At 39.5% G+C, this 23,199-nt stretch overlaps 1 protein-coding gene across 1 annotated transcript in view; it reads left to right on the top strand.

The window, feature by feature from the left end:
* The window catches only part of LOC133005600 (vitamin D3 receptor A), a 75,900-nt gene that overhangs the window by 24,181 nt on the left and 28,520 nt on the right, over nt 1–23,199 (top strand). Inside the window, exon 2 of the mRNA XM_061075333.1 lies at nt 22,431–22,578. Coding sequence (XP_060931316.1) covers nt 22,433–22,578 — 146 coding nt within the window. The 5' untranslated portion in view covers nt 22,431–22,432. The remainder of the gene's footprint in view (nt 1–22,430; nt 22,579–23,199) is intronic.

Here is a 23,199-nt window from a genome sequence, read left to right on the forward strand (position 1 = left end):
AATGTTATAGATGGACTCCCTCATGTAAGGAACACCCAGACAACTTGTTTCTCTTGTTTTCCATCGACTTACCTAGGGACCAGAGATTTAAAGTGCGGCTGGTTGACAATCAGTCCCTACAGGACATGTGTCTCTGTGTCTGCGTGTGTCACTGATCAGGTGTCCATGTTGTTAACTGTGATACATTGCTCGGATTAGTCATTAAAAATTAAGGCCTATGTGATTACTCCTTAACATAGACACTGAAATAAGACACTATGAACAAATTTCACTATCATTTGCTTTTTTATTATATTGTACAAGGAGTGCGTTGCATTGTATAAGATGACCCTAAAGTAGATAGCCCATGTGAAATGAACCTCTATCTGAACTACATAACATCTGTATTGCATCTTGTAGTTTTCTTCGTTGCAGCTGGTTTTGATTTTGATAGAAATGTGAATTCGTTTTTGTCAACAAATACTACAGACTCTTAGTTTTGTGTTTGTCAGTGACTTTTCTTATTTCCTTCACAACATTTAAAAAATGTATTTCAATACATTTGGATTTGCTAGATTTGTGAACAGTTACCATAGTTACAGGTGTCTCTCACAAAGTGTCTGTGGCACTGTGCAGCATTACAGACAGACTTACCTCAGTTAATCTGACTAGCGTTTCCAAACAATGTCTGTTTGAACAGACCCGTGCTCCCTAATCTAATCCAGTACAGTTGTTGTTCCCCTTGTGAGACTGACGCTGCCTCTATATTCACTCACTTGTTGACTTAAATACTGCTCGTGTTCGTGTTATTAGAAGATGTTTAGATCTCATCAGATAACATCAGGAACTTCTTGGTTTTGCGAACATCTAGGACCATCACACATCAATTCTGGAACTATCTGACTGAAAATGTTGTTACTTGCACATCCACTGCACTCTACAGTTTACCTTTTATAAATATCAGTGTGCTGCCTACATGTTCTTGTAGTTTATCTCAGATATTTTGTTGCCTTCTCTGGTGTAGTTCTTAGAGGATTGTAGATTAATTCAGTCCATAAATCTGTTTCATTCTAAAAGAGACAAGATCAACTTGGGAGGGTATTTCTTATTAAGAGTAGTGCAACATGTACTCAGGAGATGAAGTTATTGAATTAGCATCAAAACTGTTTTAATCTCTTATTGTTGTTTAGTTTTTATTTGTTGACACAATATAGTGTAATACATGCATCATACTCACATTTTAAAATCTTCATTAAGATTTTTTGTCCTGGCTGCTATCAGGTTTTGAAATATCAAGTTTTCGTGTTGAAGCATGAACGTCGTATCCCAATTTCAGTATCCTGTCTTTTTTGAGAAATCTTATTTTACTAGCTGGAGCACTCAGTAAGATATCAGGATACTGGTACATGTGTACGTCTTATCACAGTTTCTGACCACTGCCGGCTACTATTTGCAGGCATGGCTTCATCCAAGACTGTGCCTGAACACAATCATATAACCACATGTGGCTGAAAAAAACAAAACTAGTTCAGTTTTTTACGCTAGTATTCCTTTACCAAATAAACACTTATGTCTTACGTCCCACATTCAATTGTTGTCCATCATGGATCTATTGTCCATGTCCAACTTTTACTTTAAGCTTAATTTATGTCTTTTACTCACTTCAATGTGTGTTGATATATATATAGTTTAATATTAGCCGTCATATAGCCTGTGAAGTTGAAGGAAATTAATAATAGTTTTGAAACTATTCAAAATATGTGTCATTTTATCGCCAGACTAACGTTATTATATTGAATTATTTTAACTACTCAGAGTTGACAGTTTGAGTTCAGTTTTTCTTGAACCCTGCAACAAATTCTCTGGAGCTTACATTTTTTTGTAACAGGGACTCAACTACCACCATATGACATCATCGATGCCAGTAAAGAATCTAGTTTGTTTCTGCAGTTTGAACTGAAATTATGAGGAAGTGTCTGGATTTTTAACCCACCCTTTTATCTTAAAAAAGTCAGACCCTTCTCCTTCAGTAAGAGGCCCTTCTGCTTCACTGAGTGCCAGGCCCTTCTCCTTCAGAGCTCCTCTCCCTTTAACGGCTTGCCAAGCCACATCAGGGAATGTGAAAGAGTCTGTTCTCAAGCACAGACTGAAGATCCATCACTTCAGTTTATTATATGCTAACCCTTGCACTGACCCTGAACCACGTCCACTATCACCGTGTTTTTTAATGTGGCGGTACTCTCACATCTCAGAAGTTTCAGTCTGTTCCTTGTTATCTATTTGTTTATTTTCCTGTTGAACTCAGTGTTTGTGTAAAACCTCTGAGTGAGTGAGTGTGTGCTGTTGGTGGATGAGGAGGAGGGGGATGTTATTGATTTACACCTGCATACTTGGCAGTCCACATGAGCTGGGACGAGCCCGTTCACACAATACCGCCGTGGCAGATGAAGTTGCTAAAGGTCTAATGTTGCCATTGTAACCATTATTACCTGCTCAATAACAATACTGGCAGCTGTGCACAGAGGCCGTCACTGAAGACCTTTTTGGGGCATGCTAGCATGCTCGCGTTTGTGAATTAATGTGCATTTTCGTGTTCTCTAGAGTGTGGTCTTAACATGTTGTGGTGAAAGCATACTGAGTTCTTGGCATTGAATCAAAGCATTAGGTCTGGTGCACACTAGAGGATTTTCAGCTCTTAACCAATTGTAAAAACGTGGGAGACCACAGACATAATGACAGATTAAACCGATTTTTAATATCATAATCTTCAGAGCGTCAGACCAGACACTTGTAGAAAAACAATGCATCTCAAGGGCGATTCCAGAATTGTGTGATCAAATGTGACTTCAGAAGAAAAACAAACATCGAGGAGGATTGACATCATGAACTTGCTGAACTTGTTTTCCCTTTTTTGTTTTTTATTTGGGCAGATAATCTGCTCCAGCTGGCCTTGAATTGGGAACCCACAATAGTCGGAAGGGTTAAAATCGGCCTGTATTTATATGTATATGTTAATATATATATTTATATATATATTTATATATATATGTGGCCCACCACCATTAACACATGGAAATAATACATAAAGGGATTCACCTGTCTGTCTTCAGAGAGGATGAAGGGAGCTATGGATTATAGTTGCATACCGGCCGGGTTTACCCTCTACTTTTGGCTCCTATCAGCTCCTACACAAATGGTCTCCCCACACACAAAGCACAGCAGACACAGCTTCAAGTCAGGAATGAACAGGGTTGGATTTCCCTCCAAAGTCCAAATTGAAAACAGAAAGTTAAAGGATCCGTCTTGTAATTCCTGATACAAGATGTAATCTAGTAGTGCACAATAGAGATTTCATTGTTTTGATTCCAAGGGGAGTGTGAAAGGTTTTTTTTCAGCAGGGTTACTGTTTCTCCACCGTGGCTTTTAAGGGGCCTTTACCTTTCAATTCATCCACTTTATTTAATGTTTAACATCAGATGCTTACCCCGACCACACTAGTACCTTGTTTTCTGACCAAATACCAACAAAAGTAAAGATTTTAGTTTACTTTAGGGCTAATTAGAAAAACCTTTACAGTTTTGTTCCTAGGTAGACATTTAAGTGAATATTTGCTCATAGGAGGAGGTCTCTATTTGATGCAGATTATAGGCCTTGTCTTAGAGGAGCAACAAACTACAGCTTCAGTTTATATATATATATAATATATGTGAAAGAAAGTACAGCTAATGGAACAATTTTCCAATAACAATTTGATAATAGTGAAAGGAAACTATTTGCGGATGAGTTTGTTTTGGATCCTACAAAGATTAAGTGAATGAAAAGAGCTCCCTCAGTGTGTTGCCTGGCCGCATCATGCACCTTACATTTCACTGAGCTAATATGTTTGTTTTGGATTGTTTCCCTCAGTTTTTTTCCCACTTTGACATGCATGGAGGTTTTGGCAGAGAAAGCTTCACTCTTTCCCTTTTCTTTTTTACAACTTTGTTGGGGCTATAATGTTTGGGAAATCACAAGGACTCAGTTTCATTAAATGTATTTAATTTTGGTCTAAAATAAATTTAACAAAATTTAATTAAATGTGTTATAAGGTTAACCAATGAAGATCATTTATATCAAGATTTTAGGTGTCAGCATTTCTTTGATAACTTATTTGATTAACTATACAACTTTCCTTGTAAAACCTCTACAATATTTAGTCCAGTAGCCGGCATACTGTAATGTAACATAATGCCATATTTTGTATTTCATCATTGACCAATATCTAAGTTTATAACTGCTTCATCTATGAATCATGCCATCCTAAATCATAACAGTAAAACAGACAGATGAGCAAAAAAAAAAAATATCCCGCTTTCCGTCCCCCTCCCTCCCTGTAATATTACAAACACCATCAATGGAAGTCATGTCACATTTGTCATTCCACAATAGCATACCATAATACATAGACAATACATTACTTGTACATTAAACTGTTCACTAACTAAAATACCCAAATTTGACCAAACCACAGTCAGTTGTGATAAAGTCACTGAATTATTCAGTTCCTATGTTGTTCAATGGTAGAGAAATATGCACCCAATCATTCTGTTGGAATCTGTCAGTTGCTGTCAGAGGTACAATATGTTCTTTATATCAAAAGTTGTAGTTCTGCTATGTCGGCCTCTATATGCCCTCATATTTTCAGTATGTCTTCATTTAAAATGGCTTATCTTTCTATGGACTTCCTTAGGCTATTTGAGGCTTAGGAAATTCCCGGTACCAGAGTTTCACCATCACACAGCATTCCAGTGTCATGTGGCTCGCATCATTAGTTCATAAGGCCAATTTCACTAACATAAGAGAGTCACCAGACCCGTCACCCACCCATATTATTGAAGTCATATGGTTTCAAAGAAGACTTTCAACTTGTCAGTAATAATTTTTTGTCTGATTTCAGGCTATTGCTCAATATCTAACTGATAGGGATGCATCTATCTATATTTTTTTATCGTTTAATCTAACAATTATTTTGTATTACTCGATTAATATTATAATAATTTATCACAAAAACGCAACAAAATATTGCCCAGTCTGAACTGCTAATCTGCCTTTACAGTTCCATTTCTCTCCAAAAACATAATTAGTTGAAGAGGTTGTTCCATTCAAGTAAAAGGAAAATATCTTAAAATAATAAAAAAAAAAAAAAGTGCTTAATTTTAGAAAAAGTTAATAAAAAGATGTACTTTGAGTTTCACCTTTTTTCTTAATATGTAGCTACATTTGACATTCCACTTTCTCTGAGAGAAGGAAACTACCGCGTGCTGCCAAGAATCACTACCGTATAGACGGAAAAAGCAACGCAGGTTAAAATAGAAACACTCCGTCGAAATCGAGTAACAGGTCTAGGTCCGTATAAAGCGGCTTCTAGGTATGGTCCAGACCGCGGTTCAATTATTGGTGACCTATGCTAGATGATAAATGATGATGTATGCTCTTGCTTTATAGGGACAAACCCACAATCTAGTGTGAATCCTTTTCTCTCTATTCTACACACCTGTCTCATTAACTACTGTTCTGTCTTTTACTTTTTTACCATCTCAATCTAAACTGGCCCTTTGTCCTTATAACAGTGATGTGATACTGGCAAGATGCAACATGATTATTTCTCTCAAGAATTCAGTCTGGCTCCAATAAATATCCCATCAAAATCTTCAATTTGCAATTTTACTCAAGCAATTTTACAATCTTGGTAAATGAACGGAATGGCGGCTTATAAAACAGCCTTATTGAACTTTTACAACCTTTTATCACACTCCCTTGATTTAATGACATCTCGTATTGTTGTATATTCAGAGGTTCCCTTTGAGTTCAGGGAATCCTTTGTTTTGCTTCTCTTTCTTGAACTTTTTGGAATCTTTTATTATACATGCACTTTTTTATCCCCCCTTTTCCCCTCTTCCATTCCCTTTGCATAAACTCTTTCTCCATGTGAGTCATGGCTTGTGCTGTATTTGTGGAGTTTTCCCTCGCCCGGCTGATCCCAATTATCAGGTTAACCATTAACCTTCAGGTTTCACCTTGCTGGCCCTTTGCCCTCACCCTCTGTCATTACTTACATTTCTACAGGCAGCATAAAGGGAAGTACTTTGTGATGGGGTAGTGGGAGGAAACGATCAAGGCGTTAAGGAAGAGGCCAGGCGTGAGAGTGAGTATCAATGAATATCTGACTCATTGAAGCAGCTTGAGAGGTAAAGCCGGAGGAAGGAAGGCAGAGTAGAAGCCTGAAGTGGGAAGTCGTTAGCTGCCAGTGCTACTGGGTTGGATTAGACGTTATATTGTTTCCTTTATATTAGATACAATTAGATTTCTATTTATTCACGCCAGTCAGTTTTTTCCTCTGGGATTCCACTCAATTAGTGTTATCTTGCGTCATGTCAGTGTTATCATTCATGGTTTGTTAATGTTAATTATTTGCTTGCATGCATACCGCAATGTGTTCTTTCTAGTAAGTCATTACAATTTTACCTGCAATAAATACATATAGATAAAAGTTCAAATAAAGAGGCAATGATATATAAATTGAATATATTTTCCGATTTTATTATTGTTTTGTTTTTTGAGTAATGTATGACTCATCACAGGATATGCCCGCAAATGTGATTCAGTCTAACAGGCATGCTCTGTTGTTCTTACTGTTTTGCAATTAAATCAGCATGTATTTTGGAGAAACAAAAGAGAATTCACCATAACTAAACCAGATGATAAAATCAAAGTAAAAAGGGCTGGATTGAAACTATGAAACAAACGGAAAACATGTGTTTTTGTACCTTGGACCTCCTGTTGTCAGCAGCATGGATTTTGATTGCAGACAAGTGAAGCCCTCCCAGATGAAAAGTGCCAATATGTTTTATATTTGCCATGGAGCAGCCTATACATTGATTGAAAGAACTGATGAAGAAAGCACCTTTCAATTGGATACCTTTTTTCTGTGTGCTTAGGAAACCTGTAGTTTAGAGAATACATATTAAGAACAATATACTTTTATCTATGTATAAGAATAGCCCATCCCACACTGGACCACATAACCACTTACAACCATTAATATCTAGGTTTAGTCTTCAGTAGGAAGGCATGCAATCGACATTCACTCAGGTCACATGTATTTATTCACTCTTGCTCCAAGGGAAACCTCACACCCAGATGCCTACCCTAGTTCTTGTCCCTTCTCCAGCACAATGCCATGACAAGTCTGTTTGTAACTTCTGCCATCTCAGTCACAGATTCCAATGTCTTCCGCATCGCTCAAATGTTGAGTTTGAAGAGGCTACAGACGAGCTGCTTTCTACTTCCCTCTTTACTTACCCTGTTTTAAGTGTGTTTGTTACATAGGAAATAACATGACAAACAAAAACACAAGGGAAAACTCTAATGCTGGCTATGGTAAAGGAGTTGATCACCTTAATTTAAATAAAAACCTCTATATATGCACTCTGGGTGGTGAATATGACCCAACAATTATATCACCTTATTTATTACTTTCTGGATGTCACTGTATTACTTATGTTCAAATTCTTGGAGGATAAGCATGCCCGGTGTCGTTCAATTTTTCCATCTCTTGCTAGTCTTGTTGAATAAGATGTGGCAGGGTTAAATAATGCCTGGATTGACACTGGTGTGGTTTTGGAATGTGTTCCACTGGTGCTGGTTGTACACACACTGGTTTTCGCTTGGGTGCAGGTTTCCCTGATATTCACAGACATGACGTTTTGGGTCGGGTTCTGTCATGTTTGTTGGGCTATCTACTTAATTGTTTTACACTGCACATGTGTGTAATCACTTCATACAAGAAATAACCATTCATGTGAGAGATAGAGTAACACAAACCTCAGTGCAGCATCAGGCTTGAGTCCGGTTTGGGTAACAAAAAATGAAAAGCCAACCTTTAGGGTTGGGCTTGGACAGGTTCAGACAAATGAGCATAATACTGTAGTTTGCTTTGTGTGGGATGATTTAAAACTGAGCCGACGGAGGTGCCCCATTGTTTGGGGAATGAGATTTTGAAAAAAGTTGTATTTATGCCACTCAGCCTGAGACAGAAACCCCAGTGTGATAAAACCAATGAGGTCCATAGCTTTCTTTATATTAGCTTTTCTGGTTAGATTTAAAGTACTGCATCCTTCTCCAGTCATCATGTCAGCGGGGGCCTCTGCAGAGCTGGTGGGTAGGAGACTGACCTTCTTCCAAATCATTATTGGTTTGGACTCTGTCACTGTCTGCTATGTCTGCCAGCTGAGCTACAGTAACACCACATGTGAAAGAGGAAAATAAGCTGCTTAACACTGTGCTATGTTCTGCGGTGTGTGGGCAGTGTTGTTCAGTATGTTGCTTGACATGTGATGTTTTTATCAGACCCTGATCTAATGGTAATATGCAGCGTATTCTCTGCTGTTTTTGTGTTTGGCTCACAGATGATATAAAACCAGCTTTCCTGTTTTCCTCATTTAATTTTCATTTAATGTAATTAGGGTAAGAGACTTGTAGTAACAGCAGTATTGGTTGTCCCCGCTGGAAATATAGATCCAGCTGCTTTTGCCAAGTGCGCACACATGGACAAACCGTACTGACAGCTTAATGGGATGCATGCTCAGACTGCTTCTCTTACCTGAATGAGGCAGCCGCGTCTTTGTGTGAAACTCTGCTTATGCTATATTGTATGTGGTGTTTTTCAGTGGAATTAGTGGATTGCATAAGACGTCATATTTGACCATTATTATTATTTCAGGGTTTCCCCCAGAAAACTTGCTAAGCCTGGTGGTAGGGCTGCTAGAAGGCACCCGCGGGGGGGGGGGGGTTCTTATACTCTAAACATGTTGCACTTTGTTTAATATGCACACCTAACTTTTTTATTTTGATAAGGGGTTAAATAGATACTTTGATATCTTTTTGAGTTGCACTGCTGACTTAACTTACAAGCCCTCTTTTTTATTTATTTTTATCATGTTGGAGTTGCTAGTTTAAACCTACAGTTTTGCACTTTAATATTTGAGCCTTTGTTTACATTTTGTTTTGTGCTGCATAGGGATGGGTATCGTTTGGTTTTTATCCGATACCGGTTCCTAACCGATACTTTTAAAACGATACCGGTGCCTAAACGGTGCCTGAACCGATACTTTTTTCAAAAAAGTGCACAAAACGATGCTTGACTAAGAAAGGCTTTTTCTATTGCCAAATATATTAACTGTTTAAAGTAGATTATAAATATAAATAAATACAAAACCCTTTTAACTTAAAACTATGAATAACATGCGAACTGTTAACAAAAGTTTACACTATACTTAAATAAATAAAAATAAATACAAAACACACCATCTGACTCGTGACTCTGACTTCGGTGCCTGAGCCAAATGAAGACTGAGGGTCGCTTTCCCATCACTCAGAGACCCCCGTGTCTCCGCGGCTGGGGCTGTCGCAGGCAGGCTTCGGCCCCCCGCCTTCGTCCCCCTAAAATGCGGTCGCTTTTATGAAACATTTCTCGGCGTGGTCTTCGTTCCTCCCGCCCCTAGCCGGTCCCGGAGCCGCAGAGGAAATGCGCCCGGCGGAGGGGAGCCAGGGCCGGGGAGAGGTCTCGCGAGGAGGTCCTCCCCCCCACCTGCACGGGAGCCCTGACGCACGCGGGGCTCGGGGACAAGAGTCCGTCCACCGGGGGCCCGGCGGGAGCCGCCGCTTCCCGTGAAGGAAGGAGCGGAAGTGTGAGGAGGCGGGACGAGCGGAGACCTCAGTCTTCAATTGGCTCAGGAACCGAAATGAGGAACCGAAATCTCCGTTGCATTTCGGTCCGGGTAGGTACCGGTTGTATTGGAACCGGTTCCATATTGGAACCGGTTCTCGGTACCCAACCCTAGTGCTGCATTATATGGTGACATACAGTTTGTTGTTATCAAAATAAAATTAACTGAATTGAAAAGGTCAATTTGATTTTTTTGGAGGAAAATTAATCGTTTAGATGAATCGACTAATCGATAAAATAGTCGTCAGATTAATCGATAGAAAAATAGTCGTTAGTGGCAGCCCTACTTAATATTAAAAAAAATTCAAGTTTGCTGTGAACATAGCAGTCAGGCCTCTTATATCAGAAACAATGAACCATAACTGTTTGGTTACCAATAAAAGGTAAGCCTACTACTTCTTTGCTTTCAGCCAGCTACTCAAACAGACAAGCAACAAAATAACAAACAAACAAAATACACAGGCAAGTGTCGGCCTACTTTGAAATAAATTAAACACAGAACTTTGTAGTAGGGGTGTCAGTCAGGGCATTTTGACAAAAAGGGGTCATATCTGAATAAACAAAGCCTTGGTAGAGAACAGGAGGCAGCTGAAAACAAATAACAGATACAAACCTGTAGAATTTAATATATTGTCATCCGTGTTATTTCTAGTCTTTCAAATAATGCGAGTCACAGTTATGCTTTGCAACAATTGTGAAAATGCTCCCTTAAGCTCTACAGTATTACAAAAAGCATGATTTTGAAGCATCATATTTTAATTTAGCTGTGGATTCCTGCCTCGCATCATTGTCAGGCTGTTTGTGTGATGCTCACTTGCACACGATGTGGCAGCCGGATTTCTCCGTTGATACTGCATGTCATGATGTGCAGTCAATCAGCTGGTGTCCCTTTGCCCTTATTTACATACTCTAGGTCGGTCATTGATAAGAACGTATTGATCAGCCACGAGTGAGCTTCAGTGGGAGAGGTTTGTCTCTCTGTCTCTTTATATAAAGCAAAATCCTTGTCAAGGATATCGATTTTTTTCATTTTGGAATTCACCCTTAAGCATAATTTAAAGTGCACTGAGGATATGAGGTACAAATAAATTGTAAGCTAACTCGGCATGTGTACACCACACATCTGTCTATGTTCTTTTAACATTGGAAGATAACAAAACGAGATACTTTTAGAAGATAAAGTACTCTCTGCCAGAAATATACTGCCTCTCGGTGTGTATACTTTGCACTTAGTACATTACAGCCTCTGTTCTCACTAAGCCATCACAATTAAGCTGCCAGGAACAGCGCTAGGCAGATCATGTGACACCCTCCGGCCCCAGAGAGACTATTTCTTTGCCGTTCACATCCATCACATAGGGGGGTAAACTGTTCGGACATTTTTCTAATTTCAAAACCTATAAGTTGTGTGCTAAACCTGACATTTTGCCCCAAGGTAGACACTAGAGGAAATGCTCGTCTGGTGAGTGGTGGAAATAATTTATCATTTTATTTCCTTCATCCTAACGTGCTTTTGCCTTTTTATTTTCTAATACTTGTATTCCTTCATTACATTTCTTCACGAGCCTTGTTCGCTCTCTGCCTCCTTTTCTTTTCTCCGTTACCCCCGCAGCCCCTTTTTTCTCTCCCTCTCTTTCCCTCTCCCCTTTCAGTCCCCCAGTTCCCGCCGTAATTTTTTTTCATTACTTCATTCCTTTCTTTACAAGCTCCTCTCTGTCTCCCCCTCTCTCCTCTCACGCTCCTCCCTCTCCGTCTCCTTGTCAGTCTGCCAACAGACCGACGGCCTGTACGTTTTCATCGTCTGCCTAGAAAACAAGGTCTAAAGTTCAAAGCTGCTGTTGCGGATTGGCGGCAGGAGAGGGAACTCGGGAAGAGGCCAGGCCGGGGTCAGAAAATATTTGAATATCGTCACATGTTTTCGATTCGATTTTAGTCCATTTAATCATATGTGAATTAGATGAGTAAAGCGGAAATTCATTACATTGGTCCAATGAAACAACTGCAGGCTGATAATGAGGAACTTTGCTCCTCAACAAAGTGGGGACTTTTCAGATGAGGGATTGAAAATTTGCAAAAGAACTTGCAGAGCAGCTTTCAATTTAAACTCAATACTAATCTTTGTGCAGACACATTCAACAAATTATTAGGATAGTATTATTTCCATTTGAAGTTTTACTTTTATTCTGTGTCCTGTGACTGTTTTAGATCTGCTCCCTTCCTTTTGCTTGCACTCTGGGGTTGCTGATATAAAGTGCTATTCAAGGGACTTTGATATGTGTGTGTGGGTGTGTGTGTATTGTTTTTCTAAGTGCTCTTCAGATGACGAATGAAGGAAATATATTTTGACATTTGTCATTCATGTTAACACCTCCTGCAAGCGGTTATCTACCACAGGACTTGCGTGCGCATGTGTGTGTGTGTGATTTAATTTCATTAACCTCTTATTTATTTGCACAGCTGACTGTTCCAAGCTGTTCCCATGTTAGAATCTGCGTGTATTCGTTTGAGACGGGGGGGGCGTGAGTGTGTGTGTGTGTGTCAGGCTACTCACCTGTATTTATCGCAGCTGAGCTTCCTTCAGCCCCTGTTTTTACAGTGTCTGTATAACCCCCTCCCACTAACTTGCACACAATTAGCAGCATCTTCAGGACTTTTCCTGCCGGTGAGTGGTCATGTATAAAGGAGATAAAACTCTGCTCTGATTTTGCTGTGAACGATGCATGTGGTTATATGATATGATGTGGGGGCAAATTTAAGCTCAGCATTTTACAGTAAACCCTGTATTTATAGCTAATGATCATGGAACATTGTATAACATGCATATACGGGTGCATTTGGGAAGTACATGTTTTACTCTTTGATTAAGATGAAGATTGGGACCTTTCAATCATATTTGCAAAATGTGATTCAAAACTATATGTTAATCTGCCAGATGGTAAACATTATTGGAACATTTTTTTAATGATATGTCTGAATTGTACAACCAACGCTGTTAATGGTTGATATGACAACAGAAGCTTGATCTGCTAAGGTGCGTGAGCTTGTTGCTACAGTAAGAGTTTAAAAACAAAAAGAGAAAATAGTTTAAAAGGTCCATTTGCAGCGTGGACTTCAGAACAGGCTGAATCTGAAAGCAATAATCAAACTTGGATCTTCAAGTCAGTGCTTCATTTTCGGGATAACTGATACTGAGATCATTTTCATGTTTTTGATAGAAAAGTTAAAATATCTCTTGACAATTGTCTGGATTTATCCAAACTGGTCCAAGCAATAGCTGCTCCATTGTGAGCGTGTTTACTGTATTTGGGCATGAATGGAGGGGGGCGCCACATACCAGCCAATAGCACCAGTCCCCCTGTGTAGCTTACTTCTGCAGCCAATTGGGACAGTATCTTTCAAACAGACCTGATACACACACACACACACACACACAAACACACACACACACACACGCACATGCGCAGAGCTCTCCCTCCTTATTTTTAATGGCCTCAGGCTCATTTGTTCTTTGTGCAGGCATCTGGTTGGATAACATTTGAGTGCTTTCTTCTGTCCTCATGCTTGATGTTTTTTGATCCTGCTGTATTGTGTGTAACTGTAGTGGGGTCCAGTTTAACCAATGGATACTGACATTCCTGTCCTTTTTTAGGTCTCCGGGATTACATCATGGATTTTGTATTATGCATTAAGTATCTGTTTGCCCTTTTCACAATTTCAGCTTCTATTCATATTAAGGCAGTCCTTATATTGGTATAGGCCATATTTAGAGTAAATTGTTTTCACTATATGGTTCACAGTGTGTTTTTGCTGAAAATTGCAAAACAATTATAACACTAATTAAAAAACCTGTTATTAAAAGGATATGAGACAGTTGGGGAGCATACCTGGGGACTATGACCCTCCATGGTACACCAACTCATGTTTTATTTGGGCATCAACTTGCTTTGATCATTGTGTCCCACATTGAGGTTTGGAGCCAGAGAAGGGTTTTTGGGGTTCATGTGCCGCCTCTCCTCTTAGCTTACCTTTTGATGTCGAGGATTTATGGAGCCAAATAGGAATCAGATACCTGGGGCTCACCCTCTTAAAGAGAAAGCCCACCCTATAGTCAAACAGAATTTCACTCCTGACTTTTGTCGTCCAGCTCAGCAAACAAATCTAGTCAAATCTAAAGACGACAGAGGCATAAGTCTCTGTGCGCCATCGCGTCAGTAAACATGAGGAGCGGCCGTTTCGTTTTTTTGAGTGGTGAGATTTCGAGTGTGTGAATGTGCTTGTGAAGCTCTGGCTCGGCTCCCACTTTGCTGTATTGTACTGGACTGGAGTTTATGGCAGTTAGCTGTTGGTGAGGCCCACTGTGAGGCAGCTGGTGGTAAAAGTAGGCCATGTTCCCTGTTGTGCCGCCTATAGAGTGAACCCCAAAGTGCAAGAGATTCCATTTCCTATGGACTTGTCCTATACGGAGCCTTATACAGGACCGGTCAGTACTGGATTACTGCTGCGCTTTGAAGAGAAACTACGTGAAAGGAGAGAGTGAGGCCCCATTTCAAGTCGCTCAAGTTTTTTTTGGATACTAGAAGGAATTATTGGTGGAAAAAAGTTTATTCAGCTCCTCTGCCTGACATTCGTATTAAGAACAGAGACAAAACATACTTATCACAAATTTAAGTACAGATAAAAAACTACTGTAAAATCTTAGTGATAGAACATTTCAGTTGTTAAGACTAAATTGTCGGATTATATGAACATATTTGTATTGAAGTGTGCAGCTTTATTTTGTCTGAAGATATGAATGAATAAAAAGATGTTCAGTTAGATTATAATTACTAGTTTGAACTTGCATAAGGAAAAACTGTTGTCAATAGTTGGTGGGTGGTGATTCATCCACATGACGATCCTGGTGATTCATACTGCAGCTATGTGGTTGCATTTGCACCATATCCCAAATATATATATATATATATACCAAAAGTGTAGTTGCTCCTGACATATATTCATGCTTAGCTTTTCTATGTGTTATGCATCAGCAAAACTCCAAACTCTGAATTGCCATTGCCAGTTAGGGACTGACTAAATTCAAACAACTTCTCTTCTGATCACCAATTGACTCAAAGATGTCTCTCTTTCAAACAATTCTAGTCCTCTGTTGGCTGGGAGGTCATAGGTTGGGGTCGGCCTCAGAGCAGCAGCCTCGTGACTGGGAGGGGTTCGGGGGCATTAGATCAGGGACACTTGGGTCTTCGGTTTAGGGACAATCACTTTAACCTTTATGCTTCCTTGTTGCCAAGTTCAAACCAATTCAATAGCATTTGGCCACTCTGTAAACGTGTGACACCAGCAAAACAAGGCTGCCAAACCTTTTTTTACTACTAGAATACATGGTCCAGTTTACAATATACTATGCATTAGGGTTGTCACGATTCTTTAAGTCCATTTTCTATTGAAGCAATCCCTAGCACTGGCAGCCATGCTGTTGTTAGACAATCAAGTATTAATATGCTTACTTCAACCGATTATTCCCTCAACTGTCTTTCACAGTCTGTCTTAATAGATAACACCACCAATTTAGTTTGACATACCACACCAAGGCCATATGTCAACTTTAAGTAATTTAAAGATGCACCAATAACTTGTATCTCACAAAAACCAAAAATAAGTCTCAGAGGTCATCCTTTTGTAGTGTTGTGACTCCTTCCTCTAACTGCAGTGTCCGCTGCTCATATCAAACAACAGCAAGTGCCATTTAAACTGCTGTCATTGTTGAAATACCTCATAGGGGCTGCAACATATTTCCCCACCTGTGACTTCAGGTTAGCAGGAGGATTTCCCTGTGTGGTTGTTGGTTATCTCTGCCTCTGCCAGTAACCATTATGTCACAGCATCAGGTACCTGGAATCTTTTGCCCCTTGGTCATGTCAGGCATGACTGACCATGACTGATCAATGATACTTTTGGTCATTTTGATAGATTTTAAATTCATTTAGGAAACTGTGACACCTAACCTAACTAAGCATATGTTTTAGCTAAAAATCATATTTGAGTGCTTAAACACTACACCAGCCACAATTGACTGAAATAACTTCCCTTTGGATTGTAAATGATATTTGCCAGCGGTTTCTCTGCTGGTTTCACACATTATTTTCACAGCACTGGAATATATATCACACTAAATAAGCAGTAGAATCTCTTAAAATGGACATAAGGTATAATATTTCTGTGCCCAAACCCCCCTTCTACATTATGGCCAAGTTTTAAGAGATGTCTCGATTGGAGCCTTTACTTAAACAAAGGAGAAAATGTCAGAAGGTCTTCATTCACTGCAGTGAGGCCCACACTCTGCTGATTTGATCCAATTTGTTATCCAGCGACTTCCAACCCTTTTCTCCTCAACAAAATGGATGATGATCAGCTGTGTCGGGCTGCAGTTCCAGAGATGCTGAAAACAGGCAAACGCCACCAGATCCTCATTAATCACCAGCCTTTGGTCTCAGTGGTGTAGTGACAAAATCCTCAATCACGGTGATGATATGTGATGGCACTGGCACAGATTCATCAATACATTGACAAACCCTCCTCATGCTCCATTTAATGGAAAGCCTCACACACTGACAGTACATACGCATGGTCATTATTGAGCATGTGACACATTGCTCTTCCCGGCTGGTGGTCTTATTGTTTTAGCAGCTCAAGGCTATGCAGGTTTTGCACACTGGAACATCAGATTTATGATTGGAAGCATGAAGACAAACACAGCACAGTACTTTGACCGGCCTCCAAGGGGCACAGAGGGGGCTGCAGTAAAAGAGAGAAGAGAAGCAGACAGAAAGTCACAAGATGACTACATGCAGTGTTTGAAGGAGGTAGAGCAATTTCCACAATGTTGGAAAGGGGCCTGGGTGGGCTGTGTTTATGTTGTGTTTATTGGTCGTCAATATGGCAGTTATTGGTAATAATACTGATGGATAACTATGCATTTTTGCAATTTTAAACAGCATCTGTCGGCACTAATGTGTGGGATTCTCCCCCCCCTCTTTAGTTGCCTCTGTGGAAAAGCCACAGAAAGAGACCACACTGTTCAAAGCCTGGTCCTGAAATAACTGTCATTATGTTTGAGAGCTTGAGTGGCTGAGCTGCTTCAAAACAGGTCTGGACGTATTTTGATGCATGAATTAAATGCATGCATATCTGAAGTGAATGCTTTGCTAATTTCTGTGGAAATAACACAAACTGTGCTCTGTTGTGATTCAGTAATAAATGTTTCTCGCACACACTGCATGGTGATGGGGTCCTAATGGCCGGGCTAATGGCACCATGCTATGGTGGCTGGGGGGGATGGGGTTATGAATTTTAACACAACTAGATGGTCCCTCGGTTGTAGCTCTCAGCATCAGGAAAATTAGACAGAACATTCATTCGGCCTGTTTATCCCTCTCACTAAATGTTTCATCTGTTGACATTAGATGTCAGTCTGCATAGCTCTCTGAAGCAACATGGACAAATGTGTTTACAGCTGAGGATGGAGAGTGACATTAGGGAAAAAGGAGGGAGAGATGAATATGGAAGGCACAGCCCAAAACATTGAGAGAGAAAGGGAGGATGTAAAAGAGAGATGTGGGTGGGATTAAAGGCCAACATGCAACAACTCTCTCGCAAGCTATGATATTTAGTACCCATGAGCTTTGACTGCTGTACAGTGGTTAATGTCTGGACTGGTGTCCTAATAACAACAAAAAACTGTCAAGGACTGTTGCTTGATGAGCATGCAGACTTTGTGTATTCTGAAAATATCTAACTCTAGTGTCAACTTCAAAGTGGTAACTTATCTTGTGGATTGCTTGCAGAATTGAAAGCAGAAAGCAGGTTTTGTTATTTTGCAATACTATTGACATAGCATTGAATCTTGTTATTGTGTCAGCAAGAGCAAGGGCTCTAGACACAGTAAGTGAAAGGTGTCTCAAGGATAACAGGGGAGACGAGGTGAACAGGGGGGGGCTGTGTAAACAGGCCTTCTTGGGGCAGTCGGCTAACTAATTACATCAGTGACTTTCAGACATGCACTGCTCTGCAGTCTCTACTCCTTCTAGTGTAAAGTCTGTAAGAGAACACTCAACACAATATCTCCTGGTGAAAAATCAGTGACGTACACGTTGAAGACACCGACAACATGTATAGATAGTTTGTGGTGATAAGAGCTGACGACGGCGTCGGAGTGCTGTAAACAAAATCACATGATCTACACAGCAGAGTTAATATGACACTTCCTGCCTCTGCCTTAGCACGCAGCTGCTCCACCTCTGTCCTGAATTATGCGGAGGATATGTTGCTGTTTTGAACACGTCTGTGCAGAGAACATCCTGTTATGCTGTGCATGTGTGAAAGGCAGACTCTGTGTTAACTCCTAAGCCAATTCTCTGGATTTTACCCGGAGGTCATGTCTGAAAAAGGCCTTAGTAAGATACTATATCAAAAATGCTTCTGTGTTATGTAGAGTCTAAGACTGCGGCTAATGGTTATTTTCATTGGCAGTTGATCTAAGGTTTTCCTGATTATTTGGGCTTTTCAACATCAAAACTTCTTAGTGTCGAGGATGATATAATCAAACGGCACATTTTCACATTTAAGAAGCATAACCCAACACTGTCCTTTAGACACAAGCCCGAAAATAATGTATGCAGAAACATTTTCATTTTTTCTTTTTGGTTATAAATAATAGCTTTTCAATAGCTTTGCACAGTTCCCATATGTCATACATTAGTTATATATTACAGTAGCTTTTTACTGATTTTGGTGGGTTTTTTTGCCACGTGAAACAAGCTATATCAGCTCTGTAAACATGTATATGTGTTTACACGATCATATCATATGTCATATGTAAATGTGACCTCAGCTGTGTCACGCTTAATAAATCAGTTCACCAGTGTCGTCACACACTTTATTTCATGAAAATGGATCCGCGAAAAATCCATCATCCACAGCTACGGCCTTTTGTGTCTAATGACACTGTCCTTCTCGCTCTGGTCTCCCCGAGCTCATTTTATTTTGTTCTGTCGGCACGAATGTCACACATTTCATAGGGAAACGTTTCAATTCATAAACAAACAACACTGGTTTAGTGAGTTGGAATTAGTTTAAAATTAGGATGAACTAATCTATTTATCTTTCACAACTTATTTGCTGTTCTTCTGCCACAAATTTTCCCACAATCAGTATAAAAAGTGACTGTTAACTTTTGAGGTAAATAAAAATAATGACAGTAGTAGATGATAATGAATAAAGTCGAGGAAAAAATACATAGTAAAACTGAATGCATGGGAAAGAAGCCTAAAGAGAGAGATGGAACTACCTGTCAGTGTGGCAGCTAACCAGGCTGCCCTCTTGTCTACCAATTAATCATGTTGACCATGAATAAGTAAAACTGACATTTATTAAGCAGGGTTACAAATGAGACACAAGTAAGGAAAAAAAAAACATAGAAAAAAGAGCAAGAAAGAGTAACAAAAGTGATTAAAAGAGAAATACCAGCAGGGTTGTTAATTATGGACATGGAGCCCACTGGCAGTGCTGTTAATCAGCCCCAGTAATGAAACTGCAGGTTGTTATGTTGTTTGTGTAAATGTGCTGAGATGTTTGACACACTGCCGTCTCTCCAGTTTGACCTCACAAACTATTTCATTATTCAGTGGCGGCTGCATCAGGGGAAAAAAAACTGTTTATGTGACATGATGACTAATGGTGGTTCTTGTTTTTTGTGCACATCTGTCCTGTCAACGTTCCCTCGCCCACCTGAACACACACATGTAACCTGGAAGTACCAATACTATTGCAGTACCTGTTCTAAACCTGCCAGTTTGTTTGGCCTGTGCTAATGCTCCAGAGCTACCTCAGAATTATTCCTCATCATTAGTGAGTCCTGGGTCCTCAAACACAGTTAGAAAACTGAGTGTTCATTCATGGTTTGTTTGCAATAAATATTTGAAATTCAGTTTTTCATTAAATAAAATTATTTTTGCTGTTCATGTGTGATACAATCTAAAGAATAAAAAAAAAAATGATATTAAAGCTCTGTAGTTGGGCTTGATATAGGCTACAAAATGACCTTCTACTTTGTGAAAACACATTGCCAAAGAGGAAGTGATTCTATAAATGTTGTTGCCAGGATGTAGAAAAAGACATCACACCAGTCCACAGGCTGTTACCACTTTGTCCCGCCCCCAATAACCATTACAGAGTGCTGGTCTCCTGTTTATTATTGTGGGTACAAATTTGATGCTGTACTTCCCTGGACCATTAAGAATACACAGGCCAAGTGTGAAGACGTAAAGATAAACGGTTTGCGAGACTTACAGAAAGACGTTTGAGGAATTAGTAAGTAGATGTTTGTGAATGAGAGAACCTCCCCCTGTGCGTACATGTGACTCACACACAAACATCCACAGGTACACACAAACCTCTGAGACACACTTAGCGTAACACCACCAGCATTGTGTATGTTTGCGCTTGTCCTGCTTTACTGGTGCAGTGTGTTCTGAGTAATGAAGCCTCACAGCCAGAAACTCCTTCCTACGTGCGTATACGTGTTTGTATTTTCCTGGGAACCGATGATGAACCTTCCAGCAAGATGTAATGAGAGCTAATGGAGTCTGACTATGTTTGTCTCTGTCTTTCACTTATGGTCTTACCTGTCGGTTCACACACACAAGCTCCCCTCTTTCATTATTTCTGTTTCGCTCTCCATCGCTCCACCGCACCAATTACTCGTATCTCTTTGTCCTCGCTTGACATTACCCGAGTCCTACTTCTATGCACGTCAGCTCCCCACAGGCTATATTCTGCAGCCATGTGACTGTTTTCCCTGCTGTGCCTAAGTTCATTTCATGTACAAATCCCCCCCCCCCTCACACTTACTGTCCTCATTTGGTCGTCTTCCCCTCACATGACCTCTCTGTCCCCCACACATAGGATTTCTCTGCTGGTCCAGATCACCTTTTAAAGCATAATAATACAGAAAACATATTTTTTTGCACTGGACCACTTTTAAAAAATATCTTGACATATCGACTTTTTCTTTTTATTTCACCCATGGACATTTCTATTCATTAGTGTGATATGAAAGAAAGGCTGCATGATATGGCCAAAAATTACATAAAGTTATAGTTTTTAATATCAGTCAATATCGATAATTATTTCGATGAAAATAAATATTTTTGTCAGCTTTTTGCTCCTCAGTGAAGTTTCTGTTTTTTGACTCGTCTTTTTGACAGAGTGACTAACACTTGATGAACAGCAAAACATTTTCGAAATCTAGATAGATGGATATCTTGCATCTATTTAGAGTGCTTATAAAATAGATTTTATATATAAATATATATATACGCAAGGTATATAACCCTTGTGTTATTTCTATTTCTATAAAAGTTATATCGCAATAATTATTGATATAATTATAAATTATTGATTGATATTTTAATGTCCGGCCCTACAGGAGAATAAACTGTTGTATTATAACCTGGAGTTTGCTGGTCAGTGGTTTGAGTCAGAAAAGTTTTAAGGTTTTAAAAGGGAGTGAAATCTGAATATTGGTTCTAAATAAAATGGAGTCAGTGAAATGAACAGTTTCACTTGTCTAGAAACATCAAAACAAATATCTTCACTCCTACTGTCATATTTTTGTGTCTGTTGCAAAATTAAACTTTCACAAGATCTGACATCATATAGGGAAATAACAAAGCCACTAAATTAATATTAAATCTATGTAATCTAATGTACTTTGAACGCTGTTGAAAAGTGTAGACCTATGCACGTTGTGTAACTTGTTTGTCCTTTTTGCATTGTGTAACACAATGTAGAAGGCCACATCCTGTAATCTATTCCTCTGTCTCCTTTGTTGCATGCTTCCCCATTGTTGCATTAGCTTTATACCTTTTAGAAATAATAAATAATGATTACAATGATGCTAATAGAGTGAAACAAAACATTAAGTCATCAAATCGAAACAACTAAAACATATTTCAAGCTATTATTCTTCCTCCTGACTTAACGTTTCATTGCTTCCATTAGACTTTGACTAGGGCGCTTTCAGGGAAAGATTGATATGTATTAGTTTGCATCCCTGTCGGTGTTTGTTACTTTACTGCTGACTATTTCATAGGGGATGGCCAGATGGTGTGTGTGTGTATGTGTGTGTGTATGTGTTTAAAAATAGGATCACTGTAGACAATATTTCAGCTTTGCAGTATAATATACATCCATCATTTCTTAGCCCTTGGTGAATGGCCGTCTTTCTGTCATACATTTTCTTTCACATTAACATTGTCATTTCATGATTCCTCTGATTTTCTATGTTTCTGTGTGTGTGTATGTGTGTGTGTGTTTGTACCTGTGTCTGCTGAGTCATTTAGCCAATGGCTGCGAATTGCAGAGTGTGGCTGTCAATGACTTTGAGTAAATATGCTAATAGCCCGACACCTGTTTGTATAAGAAGAGGGAAACACACACCTCCCCATCAAGCACACACGCACTCAAACACTCCCACACAACAGTGGAGCAGGGGGAACAGAATATTTGATTGAAAACACATTTCGGTCTCTGCTATCGTTTTGTGTTCATGAGTCTCACTCCAACAAGGAGCTACTGTAGGTTTGCCGTGTCAAACAGGCTCTGACTTCATCTCTCCTTTTCTCTTCAGTGATGGAGCCCATGACGGTAACAACGTCGATGGTCGGGCCGGACGAGTTCGACCGCAACGCCCCACGGATCTGTGGCGTGTGCGGCGACAAGGCCACCGGCTTCCACTTCAATGCCATGACCTGCGAGGGCTGCAAGGGCTTCTTCAGGTGGGTGTCATCCCTTAATGATGTGTGTTTATAAGCAACATGTCTGTTTTGTTTGTAAGTATGTGGGATGATGTCATGAAAAGGTGTGTGTGTGTGTGTGTGTGTATCTAATGTATTATGAGGGATTTATCTGCGCGACTGTTACTGAAGCAGTCGACTCTAATTTTCTTTCTGTTGTTAGGTGCATTCATTGATTAATCACACATTTATGTTGTTTTTCTTCATAAAACATTTACTGACCACTGCAATATATTTGTTTTTACTGTATATCGGTATGTGTTAAGTTTAAATGATAGTTTTTGTCCTATCTTTAAAATTACTGACACATCTCCCAAATTCAAAATCTATCAGACATTTATTAGGAATGAAATGTCTGCCATAAGCAGAGAGATGAAGATTTAAGACACATTTGGACTGGTCTCTTTTTTCTGGAGCTGTATATGTAAATGTTGACTTTAACATTTTAATCCCAGCAACAGAAGGAAGAAAAGAAAGACGTCAACCCTTCAAACAGGAATTTAAATTTTAGTGGAATAAGCTGGTTCAGGTAGTTTAATTAGGAATTGCTACAAACTGTTTATATAATATATATGTAAAATGTGTGTAATGTTAAGTCCAGTC

Source organism: Limanda limanda, chromosome 7, assembly GCF_963576545.1.
Source record: "Limanda limanda chromosome 7, fLimLim1.1, whole genome shotgun sequence".
Lineage (NCBI taxonomy): Eukaryota > Metazoa > Chordata > Actinopteri > Pleuronectiformes > Pleuronectidae > Limanda > Limanda limanda.